The following is a 19,060-nucleotide window of genomic DNA, read 5'->3' as shown; positions in this document are numbered from 1 at the left end:
ATTTCCTCCTATGTAGGTCGACATTAACAAAATATTTTCATATTTGGAGGAGAAAATCAATGATTGAAGTTTCATGAGAAGATCCTGCCATGACAAGAAATGCCTTTGTTTTAATGATGTCCATCCCAAGCCTTGTATCATGTTCGTAACACTCTCTCCCCTATTTCCTGGTAATATAAAACATACTGCCTCTTTCTTTAAACTTTCGTGATGTACCCCATAAATCCCATCAATCCTATCGCATTGAAGTCCAGGCTAAATTTCGAGCTTCAAAGCAGCACTCTAAAAGATGACTGACAAGCGTAGTGCAGGCAGTCTCTTTAGTATATCTGTTACATGTTGTAAGTGTTCTGCCAATAAAACACAATCTTTGGTTTGTCTTACCCACATCATTTTCTGTGTGGTCTTTCCAATTTAAGTTGTTCATACTTGTATTTTCTATGAATGACCTCACACTTTTCATTATTTAGGGCCAACTGCCAGTTTTCGCACCATACAGTTGTCTTACCTAATTTGTTTTGCAATTGGTTTTGATTTTCTGCTTACTTTACTAGGTAATAAAAGACAGCATCATCCGAAAACAATCTAATATGGTTGCTGCTCAGATTGTGTCCTGAATGATTTATATAGGTAAGGAACAATAGAGGGCCTATAGCCTGCCGGAGTGGCCAAGCGGTTCTAGGCGCTACAGCCTGGAACCGCACGACTGCTACGGTCGCAGGTTCGAATCCTGCCTCGGGCATGGATGTTAGTTAGTTTTAAGTAGTTCTGAGTTCTAGGGGACTGATGACCTCCAAAGTTAAGTCCCATAGTGCTCAGAGCCAGGGCCTATGACACTACCTTGGGAATGCCAGAGTTCACTTCTGTTTTACTTGATTTTTCATCAGTCACTACGAACTGCAACCTGTCTGACAGAAAATCATGAAGACAGTCCCATAAGTGAGTCAATACCCCGTAAGCACACAATTTGATTATTAGCTGCTTGTGGTACGGGGCCAAAAGCCTTCTGGAAATCTAGAAATATGGAGTTAGTTTGTGATGTCGAATGCACTCAACACTTCATGTGAGTAAAGAACTACATGTTTTTCATAAGAATGATGTTTTCTAAATGTGTGTTGACTATGTGTCAATAGACCATCTTCCTCGAGGTAATTCATAATGTTCAAACGTGATATATGTTCAAAATCCTGCTGCATATCAGCGTTAATGATATTGGTCTGTAATGTAGTGAATTACTGCTATTACGTTTCTTGAATATTTGTGTGACCTACACAATTGTCTAGTCTTTGGGTAAGGATCTTTTTTGAGGGAGTAGTTGTATATGATTGTTAAGTAGGGTGTTATTGCATCAGCATAGTCTAAAAGGAATCCAATTGGTGTACAGTCTGGACCACAAGACTTGCTTTTGTTATAAGATTTGATTCATTGCTCCAAGGATATCTACTTCTAAGTTACTCATGTTGGCAGCTCTTCTCAATTTGAATTCTGTGATATTTACTTTGTCTTCTTCAGTGAAGGAATTTCAGAAGACTGTGTTTAGTAGCTCTGCTTTATCAGCACTATCATCGATAGTATTTCAATTGCTATTGTCACAGAGAAGGCATTGACTGTGTCTTGCCAATAGCATACTTTACATATGACCAGAATCTCTTTGTAATTTCTGCCAGATTTCAAAACAAAGTTTTGCCGTGGAAATTATTGTAAGTCTCTGGCATTGAAGTCCAGGCTAAATTTCGAGCTTCAGTAAAAGATCGGCACTCTAGTGGGTTTCATGTTCGTTTAAATTTGGCAAGCTTTTTTGTTGTTTCTGAGACAGTCTTCTGACCTGTTTTGTGTACCATGGGGGATCATCACTGTTGTTTGTTAATTTATTTGGTAAAAAATCTCTCAATTGCTGTTGACACTATTTCTTTGAATTCAAGCCACAACTGGTCTACATTTACATTGCTAATCTGGAAGGAGTGGAGATTCTCTCTCAGGAAGGCATCAAGCAAATTTTTATCTGCTTTTTTGGATAAACACATTTTTCATTTATTTTTGGTGGATTTGGGAGTGTCTCTTCGGCTACGACAACCCTGTGCTCACTCATCTCTGTATCCATATTGATGCTCATTGTTAGCTCAGGATTATTTGTTGTTAAGAGGTCAAGTGTGTTTTCACGACCGTTTACTATCTGAGTGACTGCATGAACTAATAACCGAAATAATTTTCAGAGAATGCGTTTAGCACAATTTCGGGTGATGTTTTGTGCAAATCTCCAGATTTAAACATGTATTTTTGCCAATGTATAGAGGGTAAACTGAAGTTACCACCAACTATAATTGTATGAACCAGGTATGTGTTTGAAGTTAGATCTAAATTTTATTTGAACCTATCAGCAATTTAATGATGAGAGTTGGAAGGTCGGTAAAAGGATCCAGTTACATTATTATTTTATTCCAGTTGCCAAGAATGACTTCTACCCATACTAATTTACTTTTGCCAACTATATTTAGCCTATCCTTTCGGAACACTGTTAGGTCCTTCGCAAAATGTCAGTTAAAATTATCTCCAGCTATAACAATATGAGCATCGATGCTTTCTATTAGCACTTGGAACTCTGGTACTTTCCAATCACAGCTACGAACTTTGCAACTGTTATATCAATGGTTCCCAGATCTACGTTCTTCCTGTATTCGACCTAACACCAGCACCATATGGCGCAAGCCAAGGAATCTGCAGCCTACATGGTTGCAGAACTGTCTTAGCCTCTGATTCAGACACTCCACTCATTGACTATACTGCAAATGGTGAGCTCTGCTTGCATCTTGCTAGCAAGACTGTCAGCCTTTACCAGCCACTTGAAACCAGTGAGAATCTCTTCCAATCTGTAGAGACACATATCATTAGTACCAATATGAGCCACAATCTGCAGTTGGATGCATCCTGTGCTCTTCATGGCAACTGGAAGGACCCATTCCACATTTGGAATGACTCCACTCGGTATGCATGTGGAATGCACACTGGCTTTCTTTCCCTCCTTGGCAGCCTGGTCTCCAAGGGACCCCATAATATGCCTAACACTGGAGCTCCTAGCTACCAATAATCTCATCCTCTGTGACTGCCCATATCTTGCAGGCGGAGAGGTTTCCTCTGAAACAGGTCAGGCAACTGCACCGGGCTGAACGATATTATCAGCCACAAATAGCACCTGGGACCTCTTCGTCAGACTACCTGGGGACGTCTTACCTTTGGCTCTCTGGGAAGTCTTTCACAGCTTGCTATGTCCTGAGGCAACCTCCCACTCGACCATGGGTGTGTGAGGGGTCAACCTCCGTGCGTGCAATAACTGGACTGGGCATCAGTGTGGAGCAATTGGCAGACTCCTCGTGGGTCAGATGGATGGGGGGAGATATTATTAATATTTTGAAGGAATGAAGGTAACGTATCTTCTTCGTAACTCCAAAAGATGAAGCTGTCATTAATGAATCTGCGCCACATGAATGGCTTTGGATTTCAAGTGGATACGAGGCATTCTTTGCAGTGAACATGTGATTGGTGTGATGCCTGATATAATAGTGAGTACATATTTCAACAACACAGTTTATTTTAAAAATTATATATTGCACTTACACAGCTCTTTCCATTTTGTGTGTGTCAAGCGTGGGCTTTTCATTAATTTGTACTCAACAAAAATGCCTGTAATTATACAGTACAATGAAGAAATTACCATCTCTCTCTCTCTCTCTCTCTCTCTCTCTCTCTCTCTCTCTCTCTCTCTCTCTCTCTCACACACACACACACACACACACACACACACACATATTTTGCAACTTACTAAAAAAGGTGAAACAACTGCTCTGTACTTCACTATGTGGCTACTGGTTGTATCATTAGTGCAACCACTCTATTATAAATTTGTTACTTCACTTGTTTTACAGGTGGTTTCTTCAGGAAATGTTTATCTTCTTCCTCATGAACAAATCTGGTTCATCTGTCACAATATCAGCTATCTCTGGAATCAGTCCCTGAAAATTACACAAAAATACCTTTATTCAAATAAAAAAAATAGCTGAAGATGATTAAGCACAAGCAGGACACACTGTAACAAGAAAATTTGTAAAGAAGATGCAGAATAATTTGCATTGGAAATTTGTAAAAGGAAATGTGTCATTATTAATATAATACATGGGACAATGATATGCTTATAAAATACAGATTTCAGTGAATGAGCACAAATTTACTTAGAATCTATCTTGAAAAGAAAAGATATGGACAGCAGGAAACGTACATGTAATTTGTTTTAGTAGAGTATAATGATTTAACTTTACAACAGTGTGTTGCAGTCATCAGGACAAAACAACAAAAGAGAGAACATAATAAAGGCACTTCAGAATACTGTGAGTTAGGGGCGCCAGAATACCTTAAATCTGATTTTTAGTTATTTTCCATCATCCAATACTGCTCTGTAAGTCTCTCTCTTTGTGTATCTAGATTAATTTGCCGAGTTCTTGTTTTCCTGTTAAAGCTTGTTCATTCCAGTACGAGTGCTGTTAAGAGCAAATAATGAATTCCCTCCTACATCTACATACATATTCTCAGTTTGAATATATAATAAACTTTCTAGAGACTGAGAATCTTATGTACACGAATCAGAATGGTTTTAGAAAGCCTTGCTCATGCAAAACTCGGCTTTCCCTTTTCTCACATGATATACTGAGAACTGTGGGTGAAGAGCAACAGGCAGAGTCCATATTTCTAGATTTTCGGAAAGCATTTGACGTGGTGCCCCATTGCAGGCTGTTAAATGAAGGTACAAGCACGCGGAATATGTTCACAGATATGTAGGTGGCTCGAAGACCTCTTAAGCAATAGGACCCAGTATGTTGTCCTTGACAGCGAGTGTTCAGCAGAGACAAGAGTATCATCAGGAATGCCCCACAAAAGGGTGACAGGAGTGCTGTTTTTCTCTATATACATAAATGATTTGGATATAATAGAGGGAAACATTCCACATGGGAAAAATGTATCTAAAAACAAAGATGATGTGACTTACCAAACGAAAGCGCTGGTAGGTCGATAGACACACAAAACACAAATATACACACAAAATTCAATCTTTCGCAACCAACGGTTGCTTCATCAGGAAAGAGGGAAGGAGAGGGAAAGACGAAAGGATGTGGGTTTTAAGGGAGAGGGTAAGGAGACATTCCAATCCTGGGAGCGGAAAGACTTACCTTAGGGGGAAAAAAGGACAGGTATACACTCGCACACACACACCCATATCCAACTGCACATACACAGAGACAAGCAGACATTTGTAAAGGCAAAGAGTTTCGATTTGGCGGACAGGATAGGCAGCAGTCTGAAGTTGTTTGTTGATGATGCTATAGTGTGCAGTAAGGTGTCAAAGTTGAGTGACTGTAGGAAAATACAAGATGACTTAGACAAAATTTCCAGTTGGTGTGATGAATGGTAACTAGCCCTAAATGTGGAAAAATGTAAGTTAATCCAGATGAGTAGGAAGAACAAACTTGTAATGCTCAAATAAGGTATTACTAGTGTCCTGTGTGACACAGTCAAGTTGTTTAAATATCTGGGTGTAACATTTCAAAGCAATATGAGGTGAAATGAGCATGTGAGAGCTCTGTGGTACGGAAGGTGAATGGTCGACTTTGGTTTATTGGGACAATTTTAAGAAAGAATGGTTCACCTGTAAAGGAGACTGCATATGGAATGCTATTGCAACCTATTATTGAGTGTTTGGGATCCGTACAAGATTGGATTTAAGGAAGACATCAAAGAAATTCAGAGTTGAGCTGCTGGAAGGTTCAAACAACACATACGTGTTACGGAGATGCTTTGGGAACTCAGATGGAAATCCCTCGAGGGAAGGTCACACTCTTTTCGACAAACTCTTGAGAAAATTTAGAGAACCAGCATCTGAAGCTGACTGCCGAATGATTCTACTGCCACCAACACACACTGGGCATAAGGACCATGAAGATAAGAGATGAGAAATTAGGGCTCATGCAGAAACATGCAGACAGTAATTTTTCCCTTGCGTTATTTGCGAGTGGGACAGGAAAGTAAGTGAAAAGTAGTGGTACAGGCAGTCGCCATGCACTGTATGGTGGCTTGTGGAATATGTATGTAGATGTAATATTTGTGAAAATGTAATACCCAAAAGCAGCATTTCAGAAATAAGTGATGAAACCTTTAATTTTAACAACAATGTTATGTAGACTACAACTTGAGTATGGGCCAGCTGATATCTTAATGAAAATAGGCAAACCATTGTATACAAAAAATTCAACCTCATATTCTCAATAGGTGCATTTTAATCTCTTAACAAAAAATCATGAGTTATACCATTGGTCATACTTTAACTAAAACTGACAATCTCAAGTACACTTGGGAAACTTAACAGGAGTCCTTAAAAAATTGAAGAATCACATATACACATTTCATGCTAAAAGAGCCATCCCCTCTTCCATGTCTAGCCTTCCTGTGAAGTTTTAATTGCACTTTTAACAAACAGATATATTCTTGACTAGCTGCATATTCTATGTAATAAAATCCAGGTCTTTAGTCACGTACTGTTGCTTGCATAGTGCATTCAAAATTGAATACTGATGAAGAGTATGTTTAGAATTGAAAAAGAATATAACAACATATCATTGAATAGTAAAACTAATGACAGTTCATCATGTGATTGCTTTTAGAAGTGCTTGCCAGTTATATGAAACACAGCAGCTGTATTACTAACAGCCACTGCTAGATTTTAATTCACATGTTTCACATTTGTTATTTTGTCCCAGATTTTCCATAGACTGATATTACAAAATGGACAAATTAGATGTTGTTGTCTTCAGTCCTGAGACTGGTTTGATGCAGCTCTCCATGCTACTCTGTCCTGTGCTAGCTTCTTCATCTCCCAGTACCTACTGCAACCTACATCCTTCTGAATCTGCTTAGTGTATTCATCTCTTGGTCTCCCTCTACGATTTTTACCCTCCATGCTGCCCTCCAATGCTAAATTTGTGATCCCTTGATGCCTCAGAACATGTCCTACCAACCGATCCCTTCTTCTAGTCAAGTTGTGCCACAAACTTCTCTCCTCCCCAATCCTATTCAATACCTCCTCATTAGTTACGTGATGTCCATTCTGTTCAACTGCTCTTCCAGGTCCTTTGCTGTCTCTGACAGAATTACAATGTCATCGGAAAACCTCAAAGTTTTTACTTGTTCTCCATTTCTCCATGAAGTTTAATACCTACTCCGAATTTTTCTTTTGTTTCCTTTACTGCTTGCTCAATATACAGATTAAATAACATCGGGGAGAGGCTACAACCCTGTCTCACTCCTTTCCCAACCACTGCTTCCCTTTCATGCCTCTCTACTCTTCTAACTGCCATCTGGTTTCTGTACAAATTGTAAATAGCCTTTCACTCCCTGTATTTTACCCCTGCCACCTTCAGAATTTGAAAGAGAGTATTCCAGTCAACATTGTCAAAAGCTTTTTCCAAGTCTACAAATGCTAGAAACGTAGGTTTGCCTTTTCTTAATCTTTCTTCTAAGATAAGTCGTAAGGTCAGCATTGCCTCACGGGCTCCAACATTTCTACGGAATCCAAACTGATCTTCCCCGATCTTAAACTGATAGGTAATTTTCACATCTGTCAGCACCTGCTTTCTTTGGGATTGGAATTATTATATTCTTCTTGAAATCTGAGGGTATTTCACCTGTCTCATATATCTTGCTCACCAGATGGTAGAGTTTTGTCAGGACTGGCTCTCCCAAGGCTGTCAGTGGTACTTATGGAATGTTGTCTACGCCCGGGGCCTTGTTTCGACTCAGGTCTTTCAGTGCTCTGCCAAACTCTTCACGCAGTATCTTATCTCCCATTTCGTCTTCATCTACATCCTCTTCCATTTCCATAATATTGTCCTCAAGTACATCGCCCTTGTATAAACCCTCTATATACTCCTTCCACCTTTCTGCTTTCCCTTCTTTGCTTAGAACTGGGTCCCATCTGAGCTCTTGATGTTCATACAAGTGGTTCTCTTCTCTCCAAAGGTCTCTTTAATTTACCTGTAAGCAGTATCTATCTTACCCCTAGTGAGATAAGCTTCTATATCCTTTCATTTGTCCTCCAGCCATCCCTGCTTAGCCATTTTGCACTTCCTGTTGATCTTATTTTTGAGACGTTTGTATTCCTTTTTGCCTGCTTCATTTACTGCATTTTTATATTTTCTCCTTTCATCAATTAAATTCAATTCTGTCTGTGTATGTGCGGATGGATATGTGTGTGTGTGTGTGTGTGTGTGTGTGTGTGTGTGTGTGTGTGTGTGTGTGTGTGTGTGTGTGTGTGTGTGCGCGAGTGTACACCTGTCCTTTTTTTCCCCCTAAGGGAAGTCTTTCCGCTCCCGGGATTGAAATGACTCCTTGCCCTCTCCCTTAAAACCCACATCCTTTCGTCTTTCCCTCTCCTTCCTGAAGAAGCAACCATCGGTTGCGAAAGCTAGTAATTCTGTGTGTGTGTTTGTATGTTTTGTTCATTGTGCCTGTCTGCCGGCGCTTTGCCGCTTGGTAAGTCTTAGAATCTTTGTTTTTAATATATTTTTCCCATGTGGAAGTTTCTTTCTATTTTATTTACAAATTCAATATTTCTTCTGTTACCCAAGGATTTCTAGCAGCCCTCGTCTTTTTACCTACTTGATCCTCTGCTGCCTTCACTACTTCATCCCTCAAAGCTACCCATTCTTCTTCTACTGTGTTTCTTTCCCCCATTCCTGTCAATTGTTCCCTTATGCTCTCCTTGAAACTCTGTACAACCTCTGGTTCTTTCAGCTTATCCAGATCCCATGTCCTTAAATTCCCACCTTTTTGCAGTTTCTTCAGTTTTAATCTACAGGTCATAACCAATAGATCGTGGTCAGAGTCCACACCTGCCCCTGGAAATGTCCTACAATTTAAAACCTGATTCCTAAATCTCTGTCTTACCATTATATAATCTATCTGATACCTTTTAGTATCTCCAGGATTCTTCCATGTATACAACTTTCTTTTATGATTCTTGAACCAAGTGTTAGCTATGATTAAGTTATGCTCTGTGCAAAATTCTACCAGACGGCTTCTTCTTTCATTTCTTACCCCCAAACCATATTCACCCACTATGTTTCCTTCTCTACCTTTTCCTACTGATGAATTCCAGTCACCCATGACTATTAAATTTTCGTCTCCCTTCACTACCTGAATAATTTCTTTTATCTCATCATACATTTCATCAATTTCTTCATCATCTGCAGAGCTAGTTGGCATATAAACTTGTACTACTGTAGTAGGCATGGGCTTTGTGTCTATCTTGGTCACAATAATGCGTTCACTATGCTGTTTGTAGTAGCTTACCCGCACTCCTATTTTTTTTATTTATTATTAAACCTACTCCTGCATTACCCCTATTTGATTTTGTATTTATAACCCTGTATTCACCTGACCAGAAGTCTTGTTCCTCCTGCCACCGAACTTCACTAATTCCCACTATATCTATCTTTAACCTATCCATTTCCCTTTTTAAATTTTCTAACCTACCTGCCAGATTAAGGGATCTGACATTCCATGCTCCGATCCGTAGAACGCCAGTTTTCTTTCTCCTGATAACGGCGTCCTCCTGAGTAGTCCCTGCCCGGAGATCCGAGTGGGGGACTATTTTACCTCCGGAATATTTTACCCAAGAGGACGACATCATCATTTAATCATACAGTAAAGCTACATGTCTTCGGGAAAAAGTACGGCTGTAGTTTCCCCTTGCTTTCAGCCGTTCGCAGTACCAGCACAGCAAGGCCGTTTTGGTTAATGTTACAAGGCCAGATCAGTCAATCATCCAGACTGTTGCCTCTGCAACTACTGAAAAGGCTGCTGCCCCTCTTCAGAAACCACACGTTTGTCTGGCCTCTCAACAGATACCCCTCCGTTGTGGTTGCACCTACGGTATGGCCATCTGTATCGCTGAGTCATGCAAGCCTCCCCACCAACGGCAAGGTCCATGGTTCATTGGGGGGGGGGGGGGACAAATGTGAACAAATTAGATACACATTTGGAAAAGAACCTGATGACTTGAAAAGACAACAGAAATATTACAATAATTCATTTTTACATCTTCAAATTTGTTTTGTGGAATTCATTTCTTCTGCTTTATGCAAGTGATAGTAACAATAATCTCTGCAAATTCTACATGTCTGTTAATAAGAACACAACCACAAGATTTTTAAACAAGCACTGATCTTGTTTCAAAGGCAACAGGTTGCCTATCTTTAAGCAACAATCCATGGCAACTGATTCTTCAACATTACCCTTAATTGATTTCACCTATGACATAGATGAAATTAGACTGATACTTTTCTAAAATGTATTTAAAATGACAAAGAGTATAAATATTTAGAGAATAAACAAAAGTTGATGCCAGTGTTCAGTGGCTGGCATCATACTCTTTATTTCAATCTAACACAGCGTAATTTGGCCAAAAATTGCTAACAATAAAAGTACATGATCAAGACTGCACTTTGATTATAAAATTATAAAACAAGATTACTCTCTCCTCATACTTGCACAATGCCATCAATCTGGGGGGGGATTATAAATTTGCCAGAGTCAAGTCAAAGCTCAGATCAAGAAGAAGAATACGTACAGTGATTGTAAATAGTATTCTGACACTTGCGAGTTTCTGAATTTGTAGCTTTTCTGCAAATGAATTACTCCAATGAGAAATATGCAACTGAAAGAATGGAAAATCCAGGGTGGAAAAATGACAATATTATGAAAAGTTGCAGACTGGCACTACAAAAGGCCTTGGCAGCCAGAGACTGCGCTCATGTGCACGCAAGTTGCTTGTGTGTGTGTGTGTGTGTGTGTGACCTATTCTGATGAAGGCCTGTTTGGCTGACAGCTTTATTTGACAGTCTTTTTGTTGTGCCTATCTGCGACTTGGCATCTCTGCTATGTGGTGAGTAGCAACTACCCTCTTCATAATACACTCCTGGAAATTGAAATAAGAACACCGTGAATTCATTGTCCCAGGAAGGGGAAACTTTATTGACATATTCCTGGGGTCAGATACATCACATGATCACACTGACAGAACCACAGGCACATAGACACAGGCAACAGAGCGTGCACAATGTCGGCACTAGTACAGTATATATCCACTTTTCGCAGCAATGCAGGCTGCTATTCTCCCATGGAGACGATCGTAGTGATGCTGGATGTAGTCCTGTGGAACGGCTTGCCATGCCATTTCCACCTGGCGCCTCAGTTGGACCAGCGTTCGTGCTGGACGTGCAGACCGCGTGAGACGACGCTTCATCCAGTCCCAAATATGCTCAATGGGGGACAGATCCGGAGATCTTGCTGGCCAGGGTAGTTGACTTACACCTTCTAGAGCACGTTGGGTGGCACGGGATACATGCGGACCTGCATTGTCCTGTTGGAACAGCAAGTTCCCTTGCCGGTCTAGAAATGGTAGAACGATGGGTTCGATGACGGTTTGGATGTACCGTGCACTATTCAGTGTCCCCTCGACGATCACCAGAGGTGTACGGCCAGTGTAGGAGATCGCTCCCCACACCATGATGCCGGGTGTTGGCCCTGTGTGCCTCAGTCGTATGCAGTCCTGATTGTGGCGCTCACCTGCACGGTGCCAAACACGCATACAACCATCATTGGCACCAAGGCAGAAGCGACTCTCATCGCTGAAGACGACACGTCTCCATTCGTCCCTTCATTCACACCTGTCGCGACACCACTGGAGGCGGGCTGCACGATGTTGGGGCGTGAGCGGAAGACGGCCTAACGGTGTGCGGGACCGTAGCCCAGCTTCATGGGGACGGTTGCGAATGGTCCTCGCCGATACCCCAGGAGCAACAGTGTCCCTAATTTGCTGGGAAGTGGCGGTGCGGTCCCCTACGGCACTGCGTAGGATGCTACGGTCTTGGCGTGCATCCGTGCGTCGCTGCGGTCTGGTCCCAGGTCGACGGGCACGTGCACCTTCCGCCGACCACTGGCGACATCGATGTACTGTGGAGACCTCACGCCCCACGTGTTGAGCAATTCGGCGGTACGTCCACCCGGCCTCCCGCATGCCCACTATACGCTCTCGCTCAAAGACTGCGATGGAGCTCCGTATGCCACGGCAAACTGGCTGACACTGACGGCGGCGGTGCACAAATGCTGCGCAGCTAGCGCCATTCGACGGCCAACACTGGGGTTCCTGGTGTGTCCGCTGTGCCGTGCGTGTGATCATTGCTTGTACAGCCCTCTCGCAGTGTCCGGAGCAAGTATGGTGGGTCTGACACACCGGTGTCAATGTGTTCTTTTTTCCATTTCCAGGAGTGTATTATCAAATATACTAATTGGACATTTCAGATGCTACAGTATATGTCTTGATGGGGGAAAAAGGTTATATCTTCATGAGTAAAACGTGAAAGTCATACAGCATGTCTCTTTTCTTTACTGTAGTTTCTTCAGTATTCTGTTGTCCCTATTTTAAAATATTTTGTTCTGAATGATTCAAAATCGAGTCTGTCTGCCTTTCGTTGTCACCGTAAAACCTACTTACATTATGATATGGCTGCCCAAAACCATCACTGAACTTCTGTCGTGCTTCACAGTTGAAAATCTGTCTGGAATATTTCTCTTGATGTTATATATACATTAACACATCCTAGGATATGAACAGTGTACAAGAAGACTTGTGAGATGCTATTCAATGCTAACACTGTGTACAAGCACTGTACAGGCTGAAGGGCATGAAAGAAATTGGAGGAAATGAGAAATTTCAAGTTTGAAATAAGTCTCATCTGCTCTAGTGCCCTCAATATCTCAATGTTGAACTGTGAATTCATTTGGTAAGGGAACCTTGAGAACAGACTGAATGAAAACTGCTGTAACTGACAGTGAAATGGACACCAGTGAGAAAGGCATCATCTGCCTACTTATATCAAGGATGGTGCACCAAGCTGGAAGCTTTGAAGATTAGTGCATCAAGCAAAAAACACACACATTCTCATGGATGTTACATCACATTATGTGGCATGACACTGTGGCTTCTCCTGGGGTAAAAAGAAATGAAGCACCACGACAATATGAGCTTTGTATGTACTATATTCCAACTCTTGAACTACTGGCCATCCTTATAATGACAGACTTCATAATGTGCTTGGTTTATCAGTGGGCACACTCCCTCTAGTTTTCATGTTACTCTGGATATTTAGCTTTTGGACTGGACATGTTTCTGATTTTGAACTAGTAACTCAGTATCTTGGATTCACGGACGATCTACACATAAATTGTGTTGTTTTCACAACACAGCACACAATACCTTACACTTGATAATGTCCTCCTGTTTAAAACTATCAGTATAAATAAAAGGATAGTTGTGGCTATAAGCTAAAATATAATAAAAGACTGACATAAAAATATACTCTGGTGTGCATTTGTCCTGTACCTCAATTACTTTAAACTTACTCAGCACCTCTTCGATAAACAAGGGTGGGGAAAGGAGATGAAGAATGGCTCCCAATGCTGTTTAGAAAAGCTGTTTACTCCACACTGATTACTACTTAGCACTTTCTTCTGTGAATTCCAAATAGCTTTATTGTCCATTTATACGGAGATGAAATCCACTGCAGAATGAGCAGTGGTGGTAATGCTGGTGACACTGTGTTAGTCAGCCAACAGACTATATATATTGCCCCCTCTCTCTCCCCATTCTATGAGGAGCTTCCACCAACCAGTGCCAAGATATAGATGTAGATGTCAACCTCAGCACAGAAGATCATTATTAATTTAGTAACCCTGCTGAACATGCGACTGGAAGATGCAAACATATCAATAGTTAATGGTGTCTGCAACTGCAGCTATCAAAGGCTGATCACATGAATTTATATTGTGGGCAAATATAAGGTCACCTGATGCCATTATTTTCTCAAGTGTCTATTACTCAAATTTGCTTCTACACGAGAACTACAACAGCTGCTGCTATTTACCTGGACTGATTTAGACTTGTAGTGCTTCAACTTACGACGTGTGGTTTCTGTCACTGCCAAGCTTAATGGGACTTTGCTTAATATCTTACCTACAATATGAATGCACAGTGAATTTGAAGTGCTTGGACTTTTATCAGTCTCTCATCTGGAACTATGACATATATTAACTTCCACGAAGAACTATTATTTTTTGGTTTCATGGACTAATAGACAATTTTAATCTGTTGTTGCAGAAGTTTATTTGTGTTGAATAAGTATTGTTGGCCCTAAAGTGAGAGTTATAACAATTAGGATGGTGTTAAATATATCTGTCATCAACCTAATACCCTCATGTTGAGTAACATAATATTAATACCTTACTAAATGATAAACCGTGCACCAATAAGCTATTCAGAAGCCCTAAAGTAAAGGTGTGATTTGAGTAGACAGGCTCTTTCCATGCTGTACAACTTGTGTTTAAGGCACTTTGAAATGTTTAATACTTTTAAGCATTTTGCGCTATTAGTTTGCTTAGGTACGACAAGCTTGTTAATATATTACATAATGTGAGGCATAGGTATCTCTCTGAATTTTTAAAATTAAGAACAGCGATGTTCATTCATAGTTCAGGTAGATTAAAGTAATTATGAGAATTGCTCAAATCAAGGTTACTGCTTTTCTACAAAGATAAAAACCACTAGTATGAGCAACCTTCTCCAACCTCTAGTCAGTTTCAAATGGTAGGTGGTAATTGCAAGGCTATAGGTGTAACATAAAATAATGAAGTCACTCATGAAAAATGAGCAATTTATGGATCCCCTGAAAGTGGAAATTATCACACTAACCATTGCTGCAAATAATGCAACCCTTAAAATGGCCCTTAGGGACACAATTTACTTGCTCATGGAGAAGAGTCATGTGATATTTGAAATATGGTATAGACAAGGTCTACATTAGTACTGGAATCTGACTATGGAATTCCCATTTTTGGAGTTATTGTGCAGTGTCAATCCTCTACTGCATATTTTTTCAAAGTTGAAGCAAATACTACTAGAAGTTCCCTGCTCAGGGAAGCCAGTTATACAGCCTCCTCTAGTAGTGTCAATTGTTGAATGATATCTGATCAATCAACATCAGTTGTGACTAATGAGCTTTTCTGTTTTTAAAACCCAGATTAGCTCTTAATTCACAATGAGCTCTACGATCATCCAACACATATCAGAAGGGCAGCACTGAGAGAGCTATTTGGGCATGTGCAATCCTTCCCAGGATTCATGGGAGGGATGAAGATTTTCTTTTACCAATAATGTGAAAACTGTCCTGTATCCCAAATTGGATTAAAAAGTGTGAGAAGTATTTTTTTTTTTTTGACTAATTATCAAGTTGTCACAATATACAATACTGGACCCAATCAGCCCCATAAGCTGTATCAAGAGTGGACTCTAGCTATCTGAGTACCTATTTTAGCAGCTTCTTTGCACTACTCTTTTATCATCTGAACTGAAATTCCAGCTATGGCTTCGCCATGATCTATGTGATAATAAAATACTGGACCCACGTGAGCTTCAGTTGTTACTCTACTATAAGGTTCTGTTGTTACCAGGCAACATATGTTTTACTTGTGCATAGCCTACATTGAGTATGTACAGCTGATACTCATGATCTGGAATGTGTGTTAGCAAACTACCTGTTGGCTCCCAGTGCTTCTGAGGAACTCGTCATTTGATTGAGTTCAAAAACTCCTGCCAAGACCTCCTTTCAGCCCAAAATTCTGAGATAGTCTCTGTTAATGGTTTGCACTTGAGTGTATGAAACACTGTCAGCACATCACTGATTGCATTATTTCACTCACATACAAGTTGCTTATGGTCGAACAGAAATGGATGCATCAGCAGCCTGGCAGATCAAACTTGTGATGTGATTTTTGCAGTAATGGAGAGTGTCATGATGTAACACAGCTAGCTCGATGCACAGTGATCGGTTGGCTGTCTGAGCATTCATTTTCACAGCTCCTTTGCATAGACTGCTCAGTCTGGGAAATGAATCCAGATGGAAAAGTCTGGTAATCAATTGAGGATGGTAGGACAGTAGCCAGACACGAAGTTCTTGAATAATGGAAATTGAAACCAACAGCTACATTTTATTTCAAATGTTCTTTTCGCAAAACATGCTACTAGTTAGAATGCAAAAAGGAGTCATCTTCTGACCTGAAGCGTAATCTGTTGTCAGGATACAAACTATGATGACAAAGACCAATGGAGTCTTCAAATGGAACACTACAACCTATTAAGCATATTATGGTAGCACGTGCAACTAACAAAATCAAGCACAGTAGAGTCAAAATAAACTGGATTCCTTAACATACAGTAAAAAGTCCATCAATGGTCAGGCGACAACTGAAACTGGGAGTGACAGTTTCGGAGAGGACCTTTTGGGCATTTTAGTGAACCCAGCAGGTATAATTCATTCTGCTGTTAATTTTATACTGTGTATGGTATCTGATAACATCAATTTTCTTTTGGGATTTTTGTTTCTTGTGTAATGACTCTGATAGGGTGGAAATGATTTGATATCAGTTTCATTGCCTGGGTTCTTCTTACCACAAGAGTCATCAACAGCATAAACCTCTGGCTATGATATGTAATGGTACAGTCGTCCACTGGACATCTCAAATGTACAACTCTGGACACTTTGGTTTTCCACCTGGAAGAAATATTGAAATGACACTGATATCTGATTCCCAGAACCATTTTGCAGCCATTTCCTTTGTGTACTGAATGACTGCACTCTTCCCCAAAGATAAATATTTTGTTGAGTAGTCACCTAGTTCCAAAAAGCATCAAACAGATTTGTAGACTGCCCTTTTGTTATTCTTGCAGAGCATTTTAATTGACATGGGTAGATTCTGTTGGTAAAAACCTTTCCTTTAACCAATTGTCCTTTTCTTGTTATATATACTTGTCCAATATTTCAGAGAGTTTTCTTTTTGTTAGTCTCCCAGTTCTCCCCTCCACTTTAATGTCAACTGACTGTTCTCTATAATTCTCTATCTCAGCCCTATGACAAATAATATTATAAAACTAGCTACCATAAAAACCAAAAGTAAAATTTGAGGCAAATTTGTGGTTTATATTGCATTAGCAGTTTCAAGATAGGTTATGTTGTCAAACAAATGGGGTAAGTGATAAAAACATGATCTATGTCCATAGTATGTTTTGAATTACGTTAGTTTACCTTCATTTTCTTCTGAACAGTTGTTTCTGTCCACAATAATGATTATTTGGTGTAATGGAACTGCAGAACTTTGAAACAAGGCACACAGTATGGACTTGATTTACTTGTCGTCAGAAATAATAAACAGCTGTTTCAGTTGCTAAGTAAAATTCTGCCTTCGGCATTATACAGCTCAACTAGGGACTTCATTCACTAGTCTGTGGAAAAGATTCCTTAATACAGAATGTACTACAACTCTTGTTCTCAAAATACAATATTTGTGGACTTTTTTTTTCCTAAGTTCCATTTCCTTCAATGAGTTATGAGTTTCTCTCTCACAGCATTAAGAAATTTCATAATCATAAAGCAAGTGAGTTTCTTAGCTTTCATATCTCTCTCTCTCTCTCTCTCTCTCTTCCTCTTCCTCCTCCTCCCCCCCCCCCCCCAATAAAATACCTGACTCCTCCTTCCTTTTCAAAAAGTTTAATTAAGTACTGTAAGTACATTGTTAAAATTATGCACAGAGCTACTTTCGAAAATAAATCAGCAATTAAAGAACCAAAAAAGATATGTGCATGGGACAAGTTGAATGTCGTGTCTCTGTTAGGAAACTGGATCCAAATGGTCAGAGGATGTAGACACAACTGGTACAATGAAGTGGCAAACATTGTAAGAGACACATTTTGCATCACGGTGTCGTATTTTGCTTCCTCCTAATCATACCTCAAAAAATATCATGATGGTAAAATGAGGGATTCATGCTCAGATGGAGGCTTACCAGCAATCACTCTTCCCATGAACTACCAACAAGTGGGGCAGGAAAAGGGGGTGTCAGGGGCACGGAAAGTACTCTCCGCCACACACCAAAGTATAGATGTGGATGTAGACTAGATGTTAATGAGAATGAATTCCTATATATCTTAATAAATTTATCACAAACTTAACAGTATTAAAAGTGCTACAGAAAGATGGTGGTATAAAACACACACACACACAAAAGGCGAATTATTGAACACTGATGTTTGTCAGAGGTGAGAACAGAAATGAAATAATTAATAATTGATGATTACACAAATGGACAGAATACATGCATGACTTAATTTGGACAATTTTGTCGGGTGGGGAGGGGATGTGGGGTGGGGGTGGGAATAGGAGGGAGATGGGAAAGGGAAAGGGCAGTTCCTAAGTTCGAAACTCTTTCTATGGTGGTGGTAATGTAACTGCGAAATAGAACTGCCAGTTACCGATATTTCTGGTTTCTTTAAGGTTAGTACCAGACATAAATTTCAAAGCAGAAAAGACTTTCAATGATTTAGTAATTTAAAAAAAATGTCTTGTCACGTACGAGAACTGCAACGGAGTACTTACTACCCATGTTCTCATTATTTTCTGCATGTTGCTTGTTGATGCTGACATTGCTCCATATATTATGGCAATGAGGAGAACTAGAACACTGCAACTGATGAATCAGGGAGTCAGTCAGATTCTTGTATTCTTCATAGGATCTGTTTTGTTCTTTTTGCCTTGTAGTTAGATCTACTAATTTGGAGTGTCCCTTTTTCATTCTCATATCCACCAACTTGCTGACTAGGTGTTCCACTTCTTCTTCCAGAGCTTTTGCTTGGGCTTCCAACTGGACTGCCTGCTTAAATCAGATTATATTTAAGAAAAAAATGATACAGTGTACTATACAAGTAAGTTATACCATCACAATGAGGCAATTTTTGCTTCCTTAAATGAGTGTTTCTTATATTGGGAAATATAGGATTTTTTTTTGCATATAAGCCTGCAAGCTTTTGTGGCCATCGTCACTGATCATAAAAGCTTTGACCTTCTTTAGAATT

At 40.0% G+C, this 19,060-nt stretch overlaps 1 protein-coding gene across 2 annotated transcripts in view; it reads right to left on the bottom strand.

Moving 5' to 3' along the window:
* Window positions 1-3,566: 3,566 nt before the first annotated feature.
* The window catches only part of LOC126272120 (TBC1 domain family member 31), a 281,818-nt gene continuing 266,324 nt past the window's right edge, over window positions 3,567-19,060 (bottom strand). For both annotated transcript variants that reach the window (XM_049974719.1, XM_049974720.1), the window contains 2 exons: window positions 18,585-18,858; window positions 3,567-4,007 (listed from right to left, as the gene is read on the bottom strand). In XM_049974719.1, coding sequence (XP_049830676.1) covers window positions 3,985-4,007; window positions 18,585-18,858 — 297 coding nt within the window. In that variant the 3' untranslated portion in view covers window positions 3,567-3,984. The remainder of the gene's footprint in view (window positions 4,008-18,584; window positions 18,859-19,060) is intronic.

Source organism: Schistocerca gregaria, chromosome 5 (genome assembly GCF_023897955.1).
Source record: "Schistocerca gregaria isolate iqSchGreg1 chromosome 5, iqSchGreg1.2, whole genome shotgun sequence".
Classification (NCBI taxonomy): Eukaryota; Metazoa; Arthropoda; class Insecta; order Orthoptera; family Acrididae; genus Schistocerca; species Schistocerca gregaria.
This window is presented reverse-complemented; position numbering and strand designations above follow the sequence as displayed.